The sequence below is a fragment of the Cuculus canorus genome, chromosome 2 (genome assembly GCF_017976375.1).
Source record: "Cuculus canorus isolate bCucCan1 chromosome 2, bCucCan1.pri, whole genome shotgun sequence".
NCBI classification, from domain to species: Eukaryota; Metazoa; Chordata; class Aves; order Cuculiformes; family Cuculidae; genus Cuculus; species Cuculus canorus.
In genome coordinates, this window is record NC_071402.1 from 130,740,650 (window position 1) to 130,764,331 (window position 23,682).

At 35.7% G+C, this 23,682-nt stretch overlaps 1 protein-coding gene across 13 annotated transcripts in view; it reads left to right on the forward strand.

Annotated features, from left to right (window-relative positions):
- The window catches only part of DGKB (diacylglycerol kinase beta), a 475,249-nt gene that overhangs the window by 266,789 nt on the left and 184,778 nt on the right, over nt 1-23,682 (forward strand). For all 13 annotated transcript variants that reach the window (XM_054059507.1, XM_054059512.1, XM_054059504.1 and 10 more), the window contains 3 exons: nt 468-553; nt 2,907-2,996; nt 5,364-5,524. In XM_054059507.1, coding sequence (XP_053915482.1) covers nt 468-553; nt 2,907-2,996; nt 5,364-5,524 — 337 coding nt within the window. The remainder of the gene's footprint in view (nt 1-467; nt 554-2,906; nt 2,997-5,363; nt 5,525-23,682) is intronic.

Consider the following 23,682-nt stretch of genomic DNA (forward strand, 5'->3'; position numbering starts at 1 on the left):
TTGTTGTTCTGTCATCTTCTGTATCTTAAATAACGTTTTTGACCATTGTGCTTTCCATTTCCTTCACCTCACAAGGAAATGTAGCTAATACATTCAGTCATCTTAGACTTCCCTGTCTTGAGAGACTGCATAACCATTTAGAACTAGATAAACAGAAAACGTTTTTTGACAATAGTTTCAATCATTAATTAAAACAAAAGTCTTGGATTAACCATCAGATCCAAGCTATTTCTCGTATTAGTGTACTCAAGTAACTCTTAAATTGACTATTTCACATTAATTTTTTTTGATAATACAATGTTAGATAGTATTTATCTAAACAATAAATGCATGAGCAGAGGTGATTATTATTTCAAGTGTTCACTTGCCATTTACTATTTAATGAAATGTCTTAAGCCATAACCAGTTTGCATAATCCACAATGCATTTATGATAATTAAATAGATATCTTCATTTACTGTTTTTAGGTTAAATTTTTTCCGAGATGTTCCTGAGTTCAGAGTACTAGCATGCGGTGGAGATGGAACAGTAGGCTGGATTTTGGATTGCATAGGTAAACAATAGCATTTATGTAGTTTTGCTCGACTCATGTTTTTCATTTTACTTCCCTATATACCAACATATGGATGCAGCTATTTCAAACAAGCTCTTTTTCATTTAAATGTTTAACATTTATTAGTTTAGGATATGATTATTTTTAAGGATATTCAAGTTGCAAAGGATATTCAAAATCCCTAGACAAATCCTGTTTTTTTTAGTCCTTTGAATTTCCAAAAAGGAAGGCATTTTAACTAATCTATTTTAATTTCAGTTCCAAGTCTGCTCCCCAAATGGAATCAAATCTAAGTTGTTTCTTTTAAGATCATTTACTCTAGCTCATTTCTGTTTTCAGTTACCAAATTTTCGTTTATGCTCCATTATCGCATAACGGAGATAATGGTTTAACAGTCATTTCAGTTTTGGAGTTCTTTGAGTCAGTTGACCATAAACTCCTCTGTACAAATCATTAGGAAGGCCCAAAAGTCAAAATATTGCAGATTTAAACTTCTCAAGGCTTATTAAGAATAACATTTTCCACACCACGTGATCATTTATTTGGCATTAGAGTGGCTGTAGAGGAAAAAAAAATGGGAATTTGTGATGATAGAATTTATGAAGGGGATAAAGAGAGTCAAAAGACTCAACTGAAAGTTTAGATGAAGAATGTTTAAAAAAGTGTGTGCTTTGTGGGAGGTAGGGACCAGAAAACCTCTTCAGTGAAAAGTAAAAATAATGTCAAGAAGAAATGGATGATATCAAAGGCTATCAGAAAAATTAGAAATTAGCCATTTCTAATCTTGGTTTCGGAAAAAAAAAAGTATTTTTGCAAATGCAAGCTATTGATTGTAACTCTCAAATAGCTTTCAAAGTTCTAAATCAATGCATATAAATATCACATGTATTGCCTAAGCTTAGAAGAGGTGACGTTTTGCAGCTGTTAATTGTGTCATCACTTTTTTTCATGGGGTCTAAAATGTCATGCAGTTGCTTTCTCTTTTAGTAGCATTATTTCAAAAAATGACTGCATTTTGTCTTGGTAAATTAATGTCTTCTGCAGCAATTTTTGTGGTACAGACTGAGAAATCACCTGAGGAATCTAGGATCCATTTTTTTCATAGGTGCAGGAAATAGATTTTCAATGCTGCTTTTCAGAGCACAAAAGCCTTTTGGCATGTAAAGTTCAAGAAATTCTGTGTTTCAAGAAACAAACACTTTATGATTTCATCTTTTCTTCCCTGATCTCCTGATATACAAAGAATCTTAGCTGAGAGCAAAGCAAGAAGTAGATTAAAAAAAAAATAAAAACCCACAAAAAGTTTTCCTCAGTTTAAGATTTTTAAGCTTATTTAAAAAAAATACTCTATTAAATATTAAATTCTCTTAAAGATTTGCAGTACACTAGTATTGTGAATGTTAAATCTTCCTAAAGTGTTGATGAGAGAAATTGTTTAATAGCAAGATGTCCTTGCCATATCCATTTGATGTATAAACTTCTACTGAGAATTGCTGATAATTCTATGAACGAAGTAGCGGATTGTTTAAGTGTTGAAATATAAGTTTTAAACTAGATGTGCTACTCATAGCAATTAAATGAGGAATTTGACAAATTAAATATTTTAGATACTGTACGTTGGGAATAGCTCCCCCATTTCCAGCTTTCAGAAAGGCTGTATTTCTTGACAGGGGTTTCCCCACTGAATTTTGAACAGAGATCCTTTGGCTTGAAATGCTAGAAAAGTACTAGTAAAGATTCAAATGCCGCTATAAGTTCATACATTTCAAAATATTACTTAAATACAAAATATTGACTTAGAGATTTGATCAGGTAGATCAACGCTCATTTTGAATATCAGGTTTAATTCCCGATGACCAACCCCCTGGTGTTGATTCCAGGGAGTTCTTGGTAAGGTTGCTTATTTGTAGACATGAATCCAAGTGAATATACACTTAAACACAATTTTGGTCACCCAGTCAAAACACTGCAAGATTTATCTCATTATCCATGCCTTTAACTATTACTATTCTGCATTCGTAGCTGGGAATGACAGAGCTGAAAGCAAGAGAGAACACAACATATTCAGTCTTGGAAAGATTTTGAATATCATTGTTTATGAATGTTTATTACATCTTTGGGTTACAAAAGTCCTTGTGATAACAATTACATAAATTAGGATTAAAGGTTGAATATTAACTGGATGATGGTGTGGCTTGGTGAAATCCTTGTTGTTGAGCAGGCAGGGTAATCTCACATACAAAACATGTATCGTTGTCTTTCGTGGAAACAAAACCTAAGATAATTATTGTATCAGTACCACATGATTAGGTATTTTTGTTTCTTAGTTACGTTTTTCCTTCTTTGTTCACAGAGAAAGCGAACTTGATTAAGCATCCTCCAGTTGCTATCCTGCCTCTTGGGACGGGCAATGATTTAGCAAGGTGTCTGAGATGGGGAGGAGGTAAACAAAAATTAAACCACAATGCATAATGTAATTAAAAGAGAAAAAAAAAAACCCTGTTCCATCAAAGTCGATTTCAACATTTGGATTTCTTTTTTATAATGTATGTAAAGAACCATTATCACCTTTCCTCCTTTTGGAATTAGCTGTCTGTATATGATATGTGAACTATTTTATAGATATTAAAGGATGTAATCACCCTTCATACTTTGTTTGTATTTCTTTGATCAATGTCTTATAAAGGGAGTATTAAATGGATTTTCATTGGGGCTGTTCTGAAAGGGTTACTGAAAACAGCTAATAATGGGTTTGGAGTGGTTTCATGTTTTTTAATATTCATAAATATTGTATGAAAAATGTGTCTCGGCCTCAGACTAGTTCCTTTGATCCACTCCCCTTCTCTTCTCCTACAGAGGATTCCAGACAATAAGTGCTGTGGTGCTATTTATCAGGAAATGAGAAGGCAAAGAATGCTGAAAGGAGAGCATCTGTAAAGTCAAATCTTTAATAACCTTTGCATCCTTTCCTGGATGTATGGAGCCTTACTCTCAGCTCCTCCAATAATTTATTTCCATTCAGGATTTGCATTGTAGGATGACTTGAAGGAGAAACAAAGTCTTAGGCAAGACTCAGTCTCTGGTGAAAGAACGTCAGTTTATGGGCTTGTAGCCGGTTCTGTTTCAGGTCTCAGTTGGTCGGTTCAGTTGAGATGTTGTATATTTTGAACTTGGTTATTTATTTGGAATTTTTAAGCCTTTGTAGATATCTCTTCCTTCTTTTCTCTCATCATATAGCAAGTTTCATTTGCAAATGTCTGCCTTGTTACCAGATAGTCTTTAGCAAATTCTCAGTAGTTTCCATGCTATGGAACTCCTTTGTTAACCATAATGTTCTGTCAAATCATTTGAGGACTTCCCTTAATTCCTTTCTCTGTCATGACTGGTGATTGTTTATTCACACAGTCTTCAAAACAAAACCCCAATCCAAAACCCAATCAAATCAGCTTTGCTCCACTTTTTGAACAGTTCATAGAGTTGAATCATAGGATAATTCAGGTTGGAGGGGGTTGCAGGGAGTTACTAGTCCAGTCTTCTGTTCTAAGAAGGGTGATCTATGAAAACATTTGGTTACGCTAGCCAGGACCTGTCCTTCCTTTCACTTCTATTTATTTACCTGCTAATTAGAGTAATTAAATCTGGACTAGAAGAGAAAAAGACAGTATGAAAATGTTCTGGGTTTCATCATTCTTTGCCCAGTCACTTTATGGTAGACAATGCCATAACACAGATTTTCTGGAACTTCCATAGATGGAACAGGAGACAGGGCTCCCAGAAAGTAAACTGCTAGTAAGTAATCTCAAGGATGCAGACAAATGGAGTTGTGCATGCTGCTGTTATGTGGTGTAACTAACAGTAACTAACTGTTAACAGTAACTAACACAAACATACTATACAACTGTAAAAAACTATATCAGCAATGGGTTTTGAGCAGGGAGGCTTTGAATGATTTTGCTTGCTGAAAGTGTGAACGACTGTTTTCTGCTAAGTTTAGTATACAGTGTAGTCAACTGCTACTAGTAGTGAATTACCTAAAGACATGTGACTACATCTTGGCAAGCAAGAGAAGGATCTCTCTATAGAGCAGAATGAAGTTAGTAAAGATGAAATTTAAGGGTGGAAAAATGTTAGTTCTGCTGATAAGTCATCAGATATGGATTTCAAATTTTGGATTTGTTATGCTAAACCACGTTGGAACAATTGACAAAAAATAGTACACAGCTTTTAACCTTCCAGTCTCTTGTCAGACTTAAATCAGACAAATCTGCGGTCTGATTTTATTTTTCCATATATTTTGAAATCAAAGAAATGTAAGTATTACGATTAATTTCATAGCAAGGTAATTTCAGAAAGTATAATCTTTGCTTTCTGGATAACTGCTATAATTATTTGAAGAACTGAAGGAATTTGCAAGTTTTGAAGATCAAATTATTTTCTCCAGTACAAATCTGTTGACCAGTTAAATCTGTAGAGTTAATCTAAATTTACATTATTTAGCTGAATGCAGAAATCAGATTTCTATTTGTACACGTCTTAGTGACAGGAGCTGGAAAATACTTAAAATACTATCCTATTTTTCAGGTCTTATGTGCATAGTTTTCATTTTTCCAGTCATAAAATCGTAGGGTCATAGAATCATAAAATAGTTTGGGTTGGACCTTTAAAGGTCAGCTAGTCCAACCTCCCCTCTGCAAAGAGCAGGGACATCTTCAAGTAGATCAGGTTGCTCAGAGTCACATCCAACCAAGAGAAAGAAAATGGAATGAAACTTTATTATGCTTGATGAAACAACTGTTTTCATGTTTTTTAGGTTATGAAGGTGAGAATTTGATGAAGATCTTGAAAGACATCGAGAACAGCTCAGAGATTTTGCTGGACAGGTGGAAATTTGAAGTAGTACCGAATGATAAAGATGAGAAAGGAGACCCAGTGCCTTACAACATCATCAATAACTACTTTTCTATTGGCGTGGTAAGACTTATGCTTATCCTTAAGTGATTTTCTATTTTGAATAACTATTTGCATTACATGTCTTCAAGTGAGTAATGGTTGGCTACAGATCACTTATAATGTTATTTTGCTAGTGAAATGAATACATAGGTGACTGACAGCAATTTGCATAAATTTACTTCCGCACATTCAAACCAGAATTATTTTTCAGAACCTTCTACCTTCTCATCTATGAAGAAGATATTTGTGGTGTTCCTAATGGTTTATGAGCAGCCATAGCGCTAAATTTATATTATCATTATAAAGGTCCTATAAAAATATAGAGGAAAACTAATCGCCTAATAAGAACTCTAAGTAACCTTTTCTATTAGTATTCACATAATCAGAACTGTTTAAAAGAACAGTGGCATTCTTTATTTCTTCAGGGCAGTTTTAAATAATAAAATAAAATAATAATATAACATCCCTCCACGAGTATCTGCCTGGTTCTGTCTTATGGGCATATTCACTGTTAAAATGAATTATGAGGTAAAGGGGTTTAAGAAACTGTTTTGTGTCCTAGGAACTGCATCTCTCACTTGTGCTTCTGTATACTTTCCCATTATATCTGCTGTCCACATTGCATATGTGAAGGGACAGGCATGTACAGTCTGATTCTTCATCCTTTTTCTTTGGATATGCTTTCAAACACAAGCAGAAGGGGGACTGTGATGACGTCCAAATTTCACAGATTGTATAGTTCACAAATAAGATTTTTAACTCACACACAAATGAAGTCTGATTAACTTGGGAACATGCCCTCCAGTAGCTAGTGCTGGTTGTTATGAAGTCAACTTTTTCCATATTATTTTTTATAAAAATCAAAATCCACTATTACAAGAGATCTGATTTCATGATCCAGTATTTCAAAATGCTACAGGAAGGTGTTTTGATGGGAGGTACCATATACAATGTTGTAAATCTAAGGAAATTAAGGATGTGTGCTCAGTTTATTTAATCCCCGTGTTTCAGCATTGACAAGGTTCTATCCCAGCTTTAAGAGGTTGATGAAATTTCTGCATGTTAATTGCAGTTCTGTAATTTTGATATAGTGCCTATCAGCAACATGCAGAACCAGTATTTTCCTTAACGAAATTTCCTTGGCTTCCTGCACTGTATAGTCTTAAATGCTGAAAAAACAATTAATCAAATCTCCCCAAGGTTTAGGTATTTCAGAAATAAGAATTTATTAGCAAAGATTTTTCGCTTGTGTGGTTTGGATTTTAGCCTCTGTTGTTCAGAGCAAGTGCAGAGAACAAATAAAATCAACAGAAATAGCAGAATGTAATAAATAAATACAAAGTATAGACACCAAGACTAGTGCAAAATTAATTTCATAAATGGAAGAGAAAATGCAAAAGAAAATCTTTGTTTACAGGAAAAGCTACCATCATAACAGAAAATGCCCAGCACAAGGTGACACATTCAGTGACTTTGTCAAAAGGGAATATTGATGCTAAAGCTCACAGATGAAGAAAGAAAATAAATGTGTTATACTGAGGAAGCAAGCAAGAAGTGAGAGGGAGGAGGGGTGAGATTTTATACTTATATATTAATACAGTGCAATTTAAAAGGTTTCTAAACTGTAAAGTACCACCAAATGTAAAGACACGGCACAGAAACAGTAAATTGAATCCCAAGTAAATATTGGGACATCTGTGAATGTGCTAGGCTTTAAAGAATACTTTAGTATTTTTTAAAGGAAAGGAAACAGAATTGCAATCAAGAAAAAAAGTTGAACTGAAATTATACAGCAGCAAGATCATAATGCTCTTAAGGACAATGTAAATTACTTATAGAATAATGCAGGGAAATACCAGGCTCTAATCTGTACACCAGTCTCCATTGACAGCAAGAAGAAATATATAAATATATAAAATGCCCGCATCTCAATGTTGTTGGTTTGAGTTACACAAAGCATCTGGAGAAAATCGGAAACTGGATTTTGGACTTGGTAAAATTGTGTAATTCATGTATTGGGTGGCAGTCATAATAAGTCTTGAAAAGCCAGGCAAATTGTTTCTCTATGTAAATAAAGTACTCAAACTTGGCTACAACTGAAGTAAACCTAATTTCGTAATTGCAAAATTGTTTTCTGTCCTTGGTGGTTAATACAAACTTGGGCAAGTACTGAACTGGGAAAGCAACAATCTACCAGCATGTTGCACACCAGTCTATAGCTGCTGATACCCAAGAAAATAACTGCAGTCAAGCCTATAGCTAAACAAAATAAGTGCCATCTTTCATGTGTAGAGAAATCAAAAGGATTGATATCATAGGTGACATTATTCATAGGGTCTTAGAAAGTCATTGAGTCATCTATCCATTCCTCTCCCTAAGGTTGCGTCAGTGGCACTTGCCTCATTCCTGATAGACATGTATCCCATTTATCTCTAGAAATTCCTAATAAAAAAAAAATCTCTTTATTTGCCTGTGATAATCCACTGTGTTAGTTTGTAGTCCTTACTTTGATATTTCTTTGTCATAACTAACCTGAATACTTTTAGTGTAGCCTGGGCCCAGGTCATTTTGTCCTGTGAAGAGTGGGGAAAGAAAACAAAACATTCATTCCTCTGTTAAACTACTTACTACCTACTAGAAGGTCTATCAGATTTTCCTTTAGTCTTGTATTCTATAGCCTATGTCCAATACCTTCCAGCTTTTCTCATGGAAAATATTTTCTAGACATCTGATCATATGCGATACTTTTATCTGTGTTCAGATAAAAGATGAGAAATCAATCCAGTTACTCCCTTTGTGCCATATCTGTCTGAAACCACAGTGCTCCCAATTAGACACAATGCTGCTTTCGGTGTCTTATCAGCCCTGAGCGGAAAAGAGGAATTAATTCATACTTTGCAGAGGATACTTTTATTAAGAAAAAATAGTCTTATTATTATTAGCATAAATTTCTTTATTCATGTTTGACTTATGATTCATTGTTAATTTCAGATACTACTCTGAAGAACAACTGTTCGTATCTCCTTTGCATTTTTCATAGGTGATTTTTCCTGTTACATTTGGAAACTTATACTTGAATTGAATGATACTCTTTCAATTTTTACTGTTTTGTCAAGTCCCTGTGAAAGTTAATAGTAACCTACAACATATTGCACACTGCCTCATACATTCATACCAAATAATGAGCACAGTCTCTATTCTGATATGAATAGAACCTACTGTGTGAATTTTGTAACAGAGTGGCAGAACTTGTATTTGACAACAATATCAATGTGTACTTAGAAAGGCCAGGGGAGTAAAACTTTGTAAAATTGTGGTGTCTTTTACTGCCTTAGGACTATGGTTTAGGTTGGAAGGGATCACAGGAAGTCATTAGTCCAAACTCCTGTTCTAAGCAGGGTCAACTGTGTTCAGTTCACATTGCTCAGGGCTTTATCCACTTGAGTCTTAAACACCTCCAAGGATAGAGGTGGCACAACCTCACTGGGCAAACTGTTCTGGTGCTTGATTGTCCTCATGGTGAAGATTTTTTTCCTTATATTCAGTCTAAATCTCTCGTGCTTCAACTTAACGTTGTTTTATCTCGCATCCTGGTCTTTTCTAGTCTGAGCCAGGTCAACCAGATACGTATGTCCCAGCAATCAAGATAAAAGTATGCTGGGGTGGACATTGTTCAAAACCTTGCTTAAGTTGAGCATGGCATCCACTGTTCTCTCCTCATTTACAAGTTTGTTTTATCATAGGGAGCAATCAGAAGCAAATTAACCCATTGGAAGGAAAATGATGCACTTATTTAAAAAGGAATGTTTCACAGTAGTGTGTGTATGTAAAAGTTTGACTAGTATGTTAAAACCAGAAAAGGCATTTTTTCTACAGTGTTGAAGCTCCAATATGTACATAAGCATATGTACTATACTACATGTATGTACAGGGAAAAACGTAAGAAACAAAGTGAGGTGTAGTATCTGAATATGTGCTATGTCCAAACTGATGAGAGCACGAAGCACAGAAGAACCATACAAAGTTTAAGCCAAGCTATGTGTCAGTTTCAAAGCAGGAGCTAGAAAACATCTACAAGCAATGTAGAATAAGATAAAGATTTTTCAAGTGCTCACATCCATCATTCTGTCAGGATGGCAAGACACCAGGAGAGAAGATCCATCTGCCTCCCAATAATACTGGAGTCTCTGAAACAAGTTAAATATCCAAGAAAAATGTGTATTAAAGCAGTCAAGTCATGTTTGCTTTAAAAAAACAAACCAAACCACCCCTACGCTCCCCAAAAAAATTCAAACAAAACCAAAAGAATTCCCTTCTCTAGAATACAGTAAGGCCATTTGAAAGTGAAAGCATGTCTTGAAAAGTCACAGATTTGGTGAGCTGAACAAACATAACTGATAATATTAGAGGACTGATAAGCTGGAATGGTAGAGACAGGAAACATCAAGCCAACTGTCAATTACTGACATACTTTGGAGAAAATAAAAAGTTCTTTTCCCTGTAATCTACGCATCCTGCTTTAATGTCTTACATTCATGCAGTAGGTTGGTATCACGATGATCATCAAAGGCAGAGTTTGGTAATGTTAGTATTGGTGTGTTATGACTGACTGTAATCTAAACAGTGGACTTACAGTGCATGTCTGCAGTTGCAGTAGTAATGTAATTTCAGTCTTGTCACGTCATTTAGCTAACTTGCAGAGCTTATAAATCATTCGAGAGAGTGTTGTATGCATGTAAACAGAGTATGTCAGCTTGCACATAGTATTTGTCATGGTTTGCCCTTTCCCTGTGGATATAACAATAACAACATAACTTTTACTACTTTCTTCAAAGACTCACCTGCTTACAGTTAATGGGAGGTCAACACATATATAGGGACAGATACTTCAGATAAACTCGTCTACTGTAGTACCCCTGCACATCTGTTTTATTTCATCCTAGCTGTTTTATGCGTCTGTATCCCAGGCCTGTATTTAAAAAAAAAAAAAAAAAAAAAAAAAAAAAAAAAAAAAAATAGACTTTCTTAAGCAGTTATGTAGGATGCTGTCTTAATATAGAGATGTGGTCTCTTATGGTAACCTCTTATCAACAGACGGTGACAAGGCTGACGTACTCAACAACTTTTTTTGCCTCAGTCTTCACTGACAACCACTCTTCTCACCACTCCTGGGCCAGTGGACAATAAGATGGGGATCAGGGGGAAAAAGCAGCCCAGGGGGCTACAGAGGTGATCAGATGGCTGGAGCACCTCCCATACAAGGACAGGCTGTTCAGCCTGGAGAACAGAAGGCTTCGGGGAGACCTTAAAATTACTTTCCAGTAACTGAAGGAGGCATACAAGAAAACTGGGTAGGGACTTTTTACAAAGGCCTGTAGTGATAGGATGACTATAAATTGGAGAGGGGCAGATTTAAGCTAGACATGAGGAAGAATTTCTTCAGCATGAGAGTGGTGAGGCACTGGCACAGGTTGCCCAGGGAAGTTGTGGCTGCCCCATCCTTGGATGTGTTCAAGGCCAGGTTGGACCTGCTGCTTGGGCAGCCTGAGCTAGTGGGATGTGTCTCTGCCCATGGCAGGGGAGTTGGAACTAGAAGGTCTTCAAGGTCCTTTCCAAACCAAACCATTCTATGATTCTGTGACATATTTTTACAAAATTCATTAATTACTTTTCAGATCAATGCTTGAACTTAAATAAACAAACCAAAGTAAACAAATAAAACCCAAAACTAAAACCTCATATACTCATAACTGTTTGCCAGCATTACTCCAAGTGGCAACAATGAAAGGAAAAAAGTGGGTATAGATAGCCCCAAAACTAAATACTATTTTTGCATAAAATTGCTCATAAGTCTAATCTCAGATCTTGCCATGATCAAACCATTTTCACTGAACAGTTATGCAGTCACAGCAAAGCATAAATACACTTTGTTAGTTAAAAAATCTACTAGTGGATGTTCATATATTCCATGACATTCACGTTAAATCTACCCGATTCAAGTACACACAAAACAGATAAACATGGAAGATGGTGAAATAGTCATTTGCTGAGAAACCTGAGCAGCAGGACATGGAAGATGAATGACGAACAGACAGTGAGGCAAACTCTTGCATAAAACCAAGAAACATAAATGAAACCTTCAGAACAGTCTGTTTCCTTGGAAAGGACTTAAGTCTGACCCATCATTAAACCACATAATAGCATGGTCAAAAATTTTACATAATGCTAAGACATGAAGAAACAATGCTTTTTAGCTTAGGGAAATTAGATTAGTAGTCAAGCAATTTTAGTTAGATGATAATTAGTTAAAATGGAGTGACTGTCAAGACTATGCATATTTTATGAGGAAGTTATTAAACGATGTTAAATATGTAGGGAAGTTACGATGCTTGTTTTTAGTTCAAATGACTGTCTCAAAGTCAGACAAAATGAGTATGTTGATAAAAGCTTTTCCAAAAATGCCTCATTAAATGTTTAGTTATGATTAAACATTAGAAACCTTGACTTTCACTAAATGCTTAGCTGGAAAGAGCATGTGGAAGAGGGAAGAAGACATCTTATACTGTTAGGGATAGGAAAAAAAGAGGGAGAAAGAAACTTAGGCTTGCTGTGCTTTCCTTTCAAGGTGGATATTCAGGAGAAATGACTCAGTGTTTCTCTCTGTCTGGGCTTTCTTCTAATACTTAGAAGATTCAGGACAACTACAGGAGTTCTAGGAACAAGCCATAGATATGTAGGATGCAGAGGGGAGGCAAAATTACCGTGAAGGTTTAGGGTTTGAATTGGTTGATTAAAAACTCAGAAACAATATGAGATACACAAAGTCCATTCACTGATATGATTATAAAGGACAGGATATTCACTCATACTCTTTTTAAAATCCTTTTTTGTAACTTACATCCGCTTGGATTAGTCAATAAATGTGCCTGGAAAATTGGTAAAAATGTCCTTATTTTCTAAGTCTGAGAGTGCTAGCAGTGCTGTAACTGATCCATATTCATTGAAGATCAAAACCAAACCAAAATCAAACAAAAATCCACAGAGAAATCAGGCAATAATTGTACTGGAGTCCTTTAAAAAAAAAATCTTGCTGCTATTTGATATCTCACAACGAACAATCCGACTTTTTTCTTTTTTTTTGCTTTTTAAATGAATCATAAATTTATTTGATGTTAATGGGAGATAAAATATTAACAACACTATAATGTTTGTTACTTCATGGAGTATTACAGAGCATATGCTACTAAGCCCCTCGCAGCTCTGTGATCAGTGTGTTGGAGCATAATGAACTGAACATCAGAATTGTCTTTTAGTACAAGTTTGTATAGAAAGAAATGTTACTGAGATAGATTTTAGGGCAAACTATAGTAGCTGAAGTGTGGCACAGTTCCCTGCGTTAAAACAGTAAAGACGGCGTTCTGAAGTGAAAGCATTTCTCATTGGTGTCAGTGCAATGTTCAAGATGGAAGATTAAGCCAAATGCTATAGTAATGATTGATTTTTAGTGATAGCAGATGTAAAGTTTATACTAGCAGCCACTGTCTACCCTTGTGTTTAACTAGAAATGTTCTGTAGGAATGACTGATTAGGTAAGTCTGATTTCCAACTCAATTTTGTTCCTTTTGGGCCAGATTTTGTTCAAATTTTAAACTTATATTTTTTACCAATTTATATAGCTGTTATATATGTAAAGAACATACATATTTTCTCTGTTCACATTTAGGTGGATTGCCTAATTATCTGGCCAGAGAGTCCCTTAAAGGCTTGCATTCTTTGTAGATTCAGAGTTGCTTTTCTGTTGTCTAGATTCATGAGATGAGTGCATGCTTTAGCTTTGAGCCTGCCTGAGATCTTTGTTATTGATGCTCTTCTGTTCACGTACCCTAAAGGGTCATTGTCAACAGAATCAAGCTCTATAGGGAGCTTAAAGCTGTAGTTAGCCTTACTTAGACTATTTTTCTTGAACAAGATACTTAACATGTAGAAAAGCTGCTATCAGTGTGCTTACAGAGACAGGATTAAATAAGAATCTTCCAACGTCATCTGAAACTTTGAATAAGTGTACAAACAGATATGCAAGAACAAATTGGAGGAAAAAAAAAGGAGTGGAATGCTCTAGGACAATAATTAAGACAGTAATCTGGAAGGAAAGTGATATTCAGATTCCTGTTCCATCTATTGTTTTTTGTCCATTTGATTAACTTGTACATGGCAATTCAGAAACATCCACTACTATGAATGACTTCTTTTCTAACATCAGTAGATACAGAATTTTAATGCCAAACCAGAAATTTTGCAAGTAGAAAACCTCAATCTTTCACTCAGTCTTTACAGCATGTGATTATTGATTTTATTACAATATTGTCATATTCTCAATTGGATGATCTACGACAACAATATTTTTTGCAAGTGTATTTAGTTAAGGCAATAAAGATATCTGAATGTATCTGAAAATGTTATGTGAGAAATAAGTCACTATTATATGCTAGTTTAAAAAAAAATCAGTTATCAGGTACAGAGGAAACTTCTTTTAAGATGAGTAAGTATTAAAACTACAATCAGGATGTGTTCTCCACAAAATTATTATCAGAAAGTAGTAAAGGTCTACGACAAAGACAAGTGTACTTTTATGACACCTAATATGTTACTATCCAAATGCACTATCAAATAGATATTTGCATGGTCATGATTTAGTATCCTTCAGCTTTAACCAGTCACTAAGAGCCTCTTATTCTGCCAGTGGGGAAAAATATGACTGCTTAATTCTCATAATCATAAATTTGAACTTATTATGGGTCTGCTTCCCCATCACTATACTCTAAGTCATCAACCTCCACTTCCATTACGTCTCCTTAATTCTTTTTTTTTTTTGTGAAACTGCAAAAAAAACTGTGAGAACAATCTTGCCTGGAAGCCGTATTTTTTACTTTTCTTGTGAAAGAACATTTCATTAGCATCAGTAGAAACTTTGACTGTCAGAATCATCTTTTATTTCATCTATGTTATTTTAGAGTATATTTATTTCTACAAAAAAGGAGCTTATTATGTTATTTATGAGCTGCAAAAAAAGAATTACTTTCAGTTTTGTGGTAGTCATCTATTTCTAAATTTCAAAGCTTCATAGCATTTTGCTGTTCATGGTGGTGAGAGGGATTTTTTCTTTCCATAGGAAAGAAATCCTAAGGATATTTACTACTTAGGCCTTGAATCAATGCAGAATTTAAGCATATGCACATTGTAAAGCTAATTTAGTGTGATATTTGAGTATGTGTTTAAACTTTCCTGATCAAGTGAAGCAGTTATATACTTCCTTAATTTTTTTTACCATTGTCTGCAGTTTCATTAATATGACTGGACAAATGCACGTATTCAATTTGTGGCATTTGATGTAAGCTAGTTAATGATTTGAGTGAGATTTGTGGGTGTACATAACTAAAAATCATGTTTATTGGTTTGCTGAGCTAATATGAATAGAAGCATGTGCTCAAGTGATTTTGTGAATCCTAATAATCACTTTGAATGTGCTAATGGAATTCTATGATACATCGCATTATTTCTTTGCCAGTGAGAGAAAAAACATTTCTTGAAAAAACAATATCATTGATCTGTAGTCCAATTTTTTTTTCTGCAAAAAGGATTTAGAGAATGAACAATTTGTCTGTGTATGAATGTAAATACAATTTAAAAAAAAAATCCTTACTGATATTGTGTATGTCATAGCCTTAGTCTTGTATCCAGATCTGCAGAAGTCATTGCTCTGTCTGTGGAGCGAATTCTGCTCTCTTTCAGGAACATGTGCAGAACAGCTTCAATCCTTGATTTGAAATAGTATCTTATTTAGAAGTTAATGGTAGTTTAATCTCTAGTTACCTTGTTTAATCTCCAAACGCTGCTAAACTTTACAAACTATTCTTACAGGCTTTTGCTGTTTGCACATTTGAACCATCTTTACTTTTTCAACTTTTGTTGCTATTGAAATTATTCTGCAGAAAATTTGAACATAATATATGGCAAATAGGGGTGATGCAGGTTTTGGAGGTTTTTTTGTTACAAGTGTTTATTTTTTTTCATATAGCAGAAAGCCACAAACACATACAACATGCCATGCAAAGCTGGATCTATAGAGTAATTCAAAGATAAAGGGTGATAGGAGCCTCTCTGTAGGTTTCGCCTCAGTTCTGTGTGAATGATGTTTCCGTGGACATGGAGAACGTGAATGCCATAGCTAGAAATATTGAGCCTTAGGGTTGGTTATATCTATATTGCAGCACTGCTGGTAGTCTTTTCTGCTAGCTAGTTTCCTTCTGTCACTCTGAATTTAATTTACCTTGTAAATCTCTCTTGCCATCATAATCTTCTGCCATTCATAAAGTGTTTCAGGGTACCCTATCAAGAGAGGTGCACTGCACTGCATGCAATGTGTAAGGTACATTCATTCAGAGAACTGAAGATTCATAGCTTACTTTAGTACTTAATGAATCTTACTATGAGAAAAAATGATAGTTTCCTGAGGTACCATTTCTTGTGTTTTATTTAAGTATAAAGAAATTCTAAGAAGAAATTCCTACTGTTTGGTTAGTTATATGCCAGTCTGTGCTGGAACTTCCTGCAAATAGGTATGTGTGTCATATAAATAGAGAATTGTGCATGCAATTTCCCTTATAGCACTGTGGCAATAGTGAGAACTGTGCTGATTTCACTGTACTTTTTGTCAGGTTCAGTGAAAAAATAGTTTGGTGGCCTATATTTACATTAGCAAGTAATTTAGCTCAGTAGGAGTTTGCAATTGATGCTGAGTGCCTTCTGTCTACAAAACATGCAGTTTGGGAGTCTTAATTCAAGCTAAATATAGTCTGTTCCCCTGCAATGAACTCTCCTGGTATGCACTTGTCCTAAAGTGACCTAAAAGACTGATCACTGAATTGGCACTGATTTTGATCCCCATATTATGGGATGAGCACACCAGCCACACTGAATGTGTTTCCTTCCACAGGTAGCTAGCTGAGATGCACCAGTCTTCACTTCAAACAGAACCACAGAAAGTGGAGATGACTAAGAGATTTACTGCAAAATTTCATTGCTGCTCTCACAGTTTTGCAATAGACCTGAAAAAGTCATATAGGAGTGTAGTTTGTCTGACTTGGACCTCCTTTCTTCCCCTCCTATTTTCCCAGATAGTTTGTTGCTTGTTTTTTTTCCTCTAGGAGTTTTAGGTATTTGAGACTCTCTTTCATATAACTTTTTATGGTGAGGTTAGAACAATGCTAAATACTTTGAACAGAGAAAAACTCCTTTGGTTTAGATTTATGAGGAGCTCATGCACTTGCTATCACTTATTACTCATTCCTGTCATGTAAAATTATTCTTGTGGTATGAAATCAAAGGCTGGAAAGTTACTTGTTTCTTATAATCTTAAAGACTTAAAAGTATAAAGAATAATTGGGAGAGTCTTTGACAGTTACCTAAATCCTTCTCTATAATTTCTAAGGGACTTGGAAAATAGAACAATTTATATAATTGAGAAGGCACGTTAAAATTCATAATTGGGAAAGCTACTAAATAAAGTGCAATGAGGCATTATAACTTTACTGAGCAGATACTCTAAAAGGTATTTTGTGGGTAGAAGTGCAGTCAAATAAAACTTGCAGTACACTAGTGTTTTTTCTTTTCCTAGGGCTCAGTGTTGGGTCCAGTTCTGTGTCAATCTGCTTGAGGGTAGGGAGGCTCTACAGAGGGATCTGAACAGGCTGGATCGATGGGCTGAGGCCAATGGGATGAGGTTCAACAAGGCCAAATGCTGAGTCCTGCACTTGGGACACAACAACCCTATGCTGCACCACGGGCGTGGGGAAGAGTGGCTGGAAAGCTGCTTGGCAGAGAAGGACCTGGGGTTGTTGGTTGGCAGCCGGCTGAATATGAGGCAGCAGTGTGCACAGGTGGCCAAGAAGGTCAATGACATCTTGGTCTGTATCAGAAACAGTGTGTCCAGCAGGACCAAGGAAGTGATTCTGCCCCTGTACTCTGCAGTGGTGAGGCCACATCTCAAGTACTGTATTCAGCTTTGGGCCCCTCTACAAAAAAAGACATTGAGTTGTTGGAGCGTGTCCAGAGAAAGGCTACGAAGCTCACAAAGGGGCTGGGGAAGAAGACTTTTGAGGAGTGGCTGAGGGAACTGGGGTTGTTTTGCCTGGAGAAAAGAAGCTGAGGGGAAACCTGATAATTGTCTACAACTACCCAAAAGGAGATTGTAGAGAGGTAGGTGTTGTTATCTTATCCCAGGTGATAGGTGATAGCACAAGAGGAAATGGCCTCAAGTTGTACCGGGAGACGTTCAGATTAGACATCAGCAAAAATTCTTCACCAAAAGAGTTATCAGGTGTTGAAACCGTCTGCCCGGGGAGGTGGTTGAGTCACCATCCTTGGAAATATTTAAAAGACTGATAGATTAAGTGCTCAGGGATATGGTTCTAGTGGACAGGTATGGTTTGACATGATGATCTCAAAGGTCCTTTCCAACCTAGCAATTCTATGATTCTATGATCTTACCTCAAATAGTAAAGGTTTTAAATCTTGTATGTTCAGAGATTTTGTTGGGGGTAGTGTTGATGTTTGTTTTGTTGGTTTTTTTTGGAGGGGGTTGCATTTCTTATCTTTTGGATAAGTATAAAGGAATTCTAGTCAACAGCTACTGTCACAAGTGACAGTTATAAATTAGAGTATATGCCTAAAGACGTAATTAATCTGCAGTGAGCTTGGAAAAGCTCCTTAGCTAAATGCAACTAAATCAGCTACATAGTGTGTAATTGACTTGCAACTATATTAGTCCTAGTACAATGTTATTCATTAGACATGTAAGTTATTATTTTCTCCATATGAAATTTGTAACTTACTAAGTAATGATTAAGAGTTCATTATAGTATTTCATTAATATTATTATAATATAATTGTGATATATGTTCATCTTGTTAATGATGTTATTCTTAGTTGTTCTTAAAAGAAATGTCAAGGTTATGAAGAAAATATGATGTAGATTTTGTGCACACAGACTGAGAAGCATCTGTATTCACATGAAATTGAAATTTTGGTCCTCATCTTGATTTTGTAGTTCTGTTTGTTAGTGATGACAGGAATGTATCGAGGAAAGGTAGAAGCCAACAATACTTTATATTAAAGTCAAGAGTAAGGTTAATAAGCTTTGAGGTGCTCATAAGACTTATGCTGAACTTAAAGCAGGAAGAAGGTTAGAGGACTAAGAAAATTATTTGAAGGAAAAAGGCAGAGATTTTGAAAATGGCTAGCAGTGGAGTTAAATTGCATCTGGAAAAGGAGTTTATGAAACATGCAAGCTGTAGAAAGCAAAAGGTGGGCTGTGTGTATGCTGATGCCTTAACCTGGCTGACCTACAAAATGTATGTGTCTGTGTGCACATGTAAAACCATGCGAAAATAGCTCAGATTCAAATTGTAATAATTATGTTTTCATGTGAGAGTTAATCCTGATATATGTAAACAAGCTTATGTAAATGAGTTACTTTACCAACTTCTCCCTGACAATATATTTTACCTTTTTCCTATACCATTAAAGATCCTGTCTCAGTACTTTACTTTCACAGGTCTACCAGAGCCCTACTGAGTCTTTTCAGACTGCCTGTCTGTAGCTGAGAGTGACCAAAGAAATCATGATCATGCTGGCTCAAGTGCCTAGTGAGGACATGAAATACAGTTATTTCTGAGAACACAATATAAAAAACAATCTATTACAGGTAACTAAAAAGGGAGATACATTTTATGTGCATTTTAGATCAAATTAAGTTTATAGTTATTAAATTATACACAATTAAGTAACAATTTCTTAAATTAATGAATTGCTTAGAATTACTTATTGGTTAGAAAAAACAGTGTGATAGCCATTTGAAATTGTTTACTCTGCCTTGTAATTCTGATTGTCTTAGTGCAGAAGAACAATCCACCTGTTGACTATGTTAAAAATTGCTGTTAAAAGTAGAAAATTAATCAGAGATATTAATCCTTTGGGTGGATGATGAATACAGTATGATGCTTTTTTAGCATGTGTTTGGTTGTCATAAGTGTTGTGGTTTTGATGCAATGAGGAAGAGAGATAAATCAAAACAGAATAAATAAGGCATTCTGGCCATAAACATGGGGATAAAGAGGAGAAATAAACAAACATAGGATTCTGAGATTTAAAGTGGGCACCCCTGCAGATTTAAGAGAGGAATCTGCTGTGTGATTTGGATGTTAAATAGGCACAGGGATTTTTTGTTTCAAAATCCACCATACAATGATATGTACAATACATGTCTATTCTCAATCTTGAGACTAGATAGCAGAGAGATTATTCTTTACAAAATCCAGAAAACACTATTTAGGAGGAAGTTTTTAGTTCTGAGAGATTTGTATATATCTGAGAAGAGTTCATGTCAATATATAAAAATATATAAAATATATATATAAATAACAGTGGTATATCAACCATTTAAATTATGTACATTATTGATTTGATGGTGTATGTTATACAAGGGGGAAATCTCAGAGACCTAGAATTGTCTGCTATTTAACATTATTTACATATCTGGAGAGTTGATAGCTTAATTGAGACTCCAGTGGTACAAAAATATTCTTTGTATCTCCAGATCTGCATGTTTTCTACATTTTTTTATGGCAAAGTCCCAAAAGGAACACAATTTAACTAAACTGAAAGTGGGTGGATTCAGCCAAGAAACAGTCTTATGTTCCCATCTGAACCAGGTGGAACTAGAGGCAAATTACTGAACATAAGTTATTCCATGTCCTTACTGGAACAATTTGTGCTAAAGAGCCTCTGCAGACACATAGCCAAGGAACTCTCTATTCACTATTTGCAGTTTTACGGTTTCTTCATTTAAACTGGAGTTCTGAGGGTAAAACATAGCATATTCTTTGTTTCTGTGACAATCCCAACATTACTTAGGCTTATAATATGCCAAAGAATGGGTGAAACTTGTTGCCCTTATGTTGACATTTTATATAACTGCCGGTGGTGTCACCAAGGCTGAATGGGCTAATGTGGTACATCAGAGTAAAAGTCATAGGACCACACATTTTAGTCAGTGCTTTCCATTGCATCCTGCTAGGCGGTCTCACCGTAGAGGACAGTCCCATCAAGAGCTGTGCAAACACATCGACACATATTACACAGTGCACTATGGTAAAGTATGCACCCACTTGCATCTGCACCTTGGTTTGGCACCACCAAGCCACATACACACTCTTCAGTAACTGGGTAATGTAGACAGGGCACCCTTTCTGTGGCAGACTTTGGTGCTGTCCTGGTAATGAGGTTCCTGCCTAGATGACTGTCCTTAGGATTACATGCACTACTGCTGCTGTGGAAAGAATGTTCATGCAGTCATTCCAGTCGCCACGGGGATGAAGGAAGAGCTTCCCAGCTGCTGGATTGTCTAGGACATTCACGTGTACTCTCCTTACTTTTCTGCTCTGGCTTTTGGTGTTTTTGTTTTCCCTATACTTTATAACTCTTGATGTTATGTAGTTCATGAAGTGAGTAACTACGCAGCAGAATTAGCACCAGTCAATTCAGAGTTGATCATGGTATTAGCAGGTTACAGTAGCTGTCTAGAACTGTTACCCTAAAAATTCTTTGCTGCTTTTGTCCCACGTTCAAAAAGTACTTAAGCTGTATGTATTGCATGTTACTGCATTGCTTCTTTCTTAGGTGTATCCTTGGCACTCAAAACAATTCAGGTAATCCAAACTGCTAAAGAGAATGAGTAGCAGAAGTCCTGCTATTGTGTGGAGAAGCAGATGCAAACTGGGATTCTATAGGCTCTTAAACAATTAGTAGTTAGGAATAGCAAGTACAAGGAATAACATTATATAGGCCCAGCCTTGCCAATCTTAGCCAAAAGAAAAAGAAAACAATAGAACACACAGCCTAGGAAGTAAATTCTGACACTTACATGGCTTTTCTAGATTGGTGCAACATTTTGATCCCCTTAGAGAGTAGCAGGAAAAACATCTGCTGCTTTGCATGTGTAAAATCCCATAGTTCGTGACTAAAAGAACTCCTTTTGATGTTTTTCCGTCTTAGGCAAACTCCATGTCAAGAAGATGATGTCAGGTGTTTGTTTCCCTGTTTGAAAAGGTTGTCTGTCACCTGACACATCCAAATGATATATCACCTCCCTGAAATATTCAAACACAATCACTTCTGCAAGGGTTACAGGGAAGAATCAAAGAAGTGAATATACTCAGCCATACACATCGATGCCTGGGTAGAAGTTGGGTAATATTTAAAAAGACTTTATGTTTGGGCTCCGTATTTCTCTATGCCTCTCTTGCTTTCAGTGAGAGTTTCACTGTGATGATCTTATTTCTTTTTATACTATCAATTTTACACTGGTTGTGTTATGAGACTGAGAGGAGGAAAGGCCCTGTTAAAGTCTAGAAACAAATGCTGTGTTAAACCAAAAAGAAACACGGTGGCAGGAGGGTTGTTTGGTAGTACTTCAGTTCAGGAAGTTAACTACCAGTTCAAATACTGATTGTTTTCTGCTTTCATTGCAAAGTTTGGATTTTTTTCAGGGGAAAAAAAGAAATAGTGCTGATCTAATGAGAAAAAAAGTCATTTTCTATGATCATTTTTGAAGTTATTAGATTAATAAGCACAGCCTTAGTTAAATGACATTTCCCTTCTTAGGAGTGTCATGGACATTTTGATATGAGACAGAGAGACCTTTAATGAGATCTCAATCAAAGGTAATATTTATATAATGATACATGAATTCATAAATGCTAGTCAAATAAAAGTGCTGTAGTCTATTTTGGCCTTCACCTTATGGAAATCTGTACAGGTCATAAGATGAAAAAGCCCAGTGAATGACGACTAATACTCTCTCACTTGACTGTCTAATTATGCCTGGCTAATTGTGTGAGCTAATGTTTGAAGCTGAATCTTGCAATGTAACTTAATCTATCACCCAGACAAAATGCATTTGAAAAAGATATTGACATTTTCTCCTTTGTTAGACATGTGATCTCCTTAATGTTATAGTTTATGGTGATTTCCCCTCTCATGGAAAAAAACACAAACAAAATTTATGTAATCTGTATGTTAGCTGTCAAAGAAATGCTCAGACAATTAGGCAGAACCTTAAAATTCCTATTTCAGACCTTTGTTTTTACTGATGTTTTTCAGTAGGAAATGCTGTGTTTTGATATTTGAAATTACAGTTTCTTAGGTTTTGTTGTGGCTTTGAAGGGCAAAAGTATATTAAAAAGTGCATGCATTTCTTCACTACTTGAAAAGAAATAGAGAAAAGGTGTGTGAACTACTGTTTCATCTCTGCTTTAACAGAGACTAACGTTTGACTGGTACAATCTCTCTCTGTTACTTAAGCTGTTCTTAGGGATGGAACAGACACCATATTAACATCCTGAGTGATCTGACCCTGTGACAATATTGATGCCCAAGTCCAGTTATAAACATTGTGACACCAGGGGCAGAGAGGGAAGATGAGGGGGTCACATTGCTACAGACAATATCCCTTACTAGTAGTACTTTTCAGCAAACTCCCAGCCTCAGAGTGCTTGGAAAAGAGGCAAATTTCATTATCTCTCTTTTATTCATAGCTGAAGTGACTTTTAAGAGGCCATTCAGGAAGCCATGGGTAGAACTCAGAACTGGGAACAGAATTAGATCTATTGAATTTTAGGCAAAATTTATCTAGAAGGGAACACTGCCTCCGGATGGATTCTTGAGCTCTTAGGTCTGCTCCCCATGTGTGGAGTAAAATCATTTTTCTGACATAACTTTCTTTGCAGTCTTTGAATTTAAATTAGTAAGTACAGATAAAATAGTGATGTTATTTTTGTACTTCTGATCATCTGCAAGTAATCTGTGTTGTGGATTTTCAATTACAGGGGCAAAGATATACATCTTTTGTCTGATTATGAGCCCAAAGTCAGAGCACCTTCTTCATGTGATACTGTTGTGTGTGCTCATACCAGATCAGGTCAGAGATAGATTAGGGATGTGCAGTCACAGCATTGCTAACTTCTTTTCTTCATTACGTATTTTTCCTCTGTGTTTATAGCTTAACTGACTGTCTTTAGTTAAGTTATCTCAAGTCAAGATATTTGAAAAAAATGCTTTGTAGT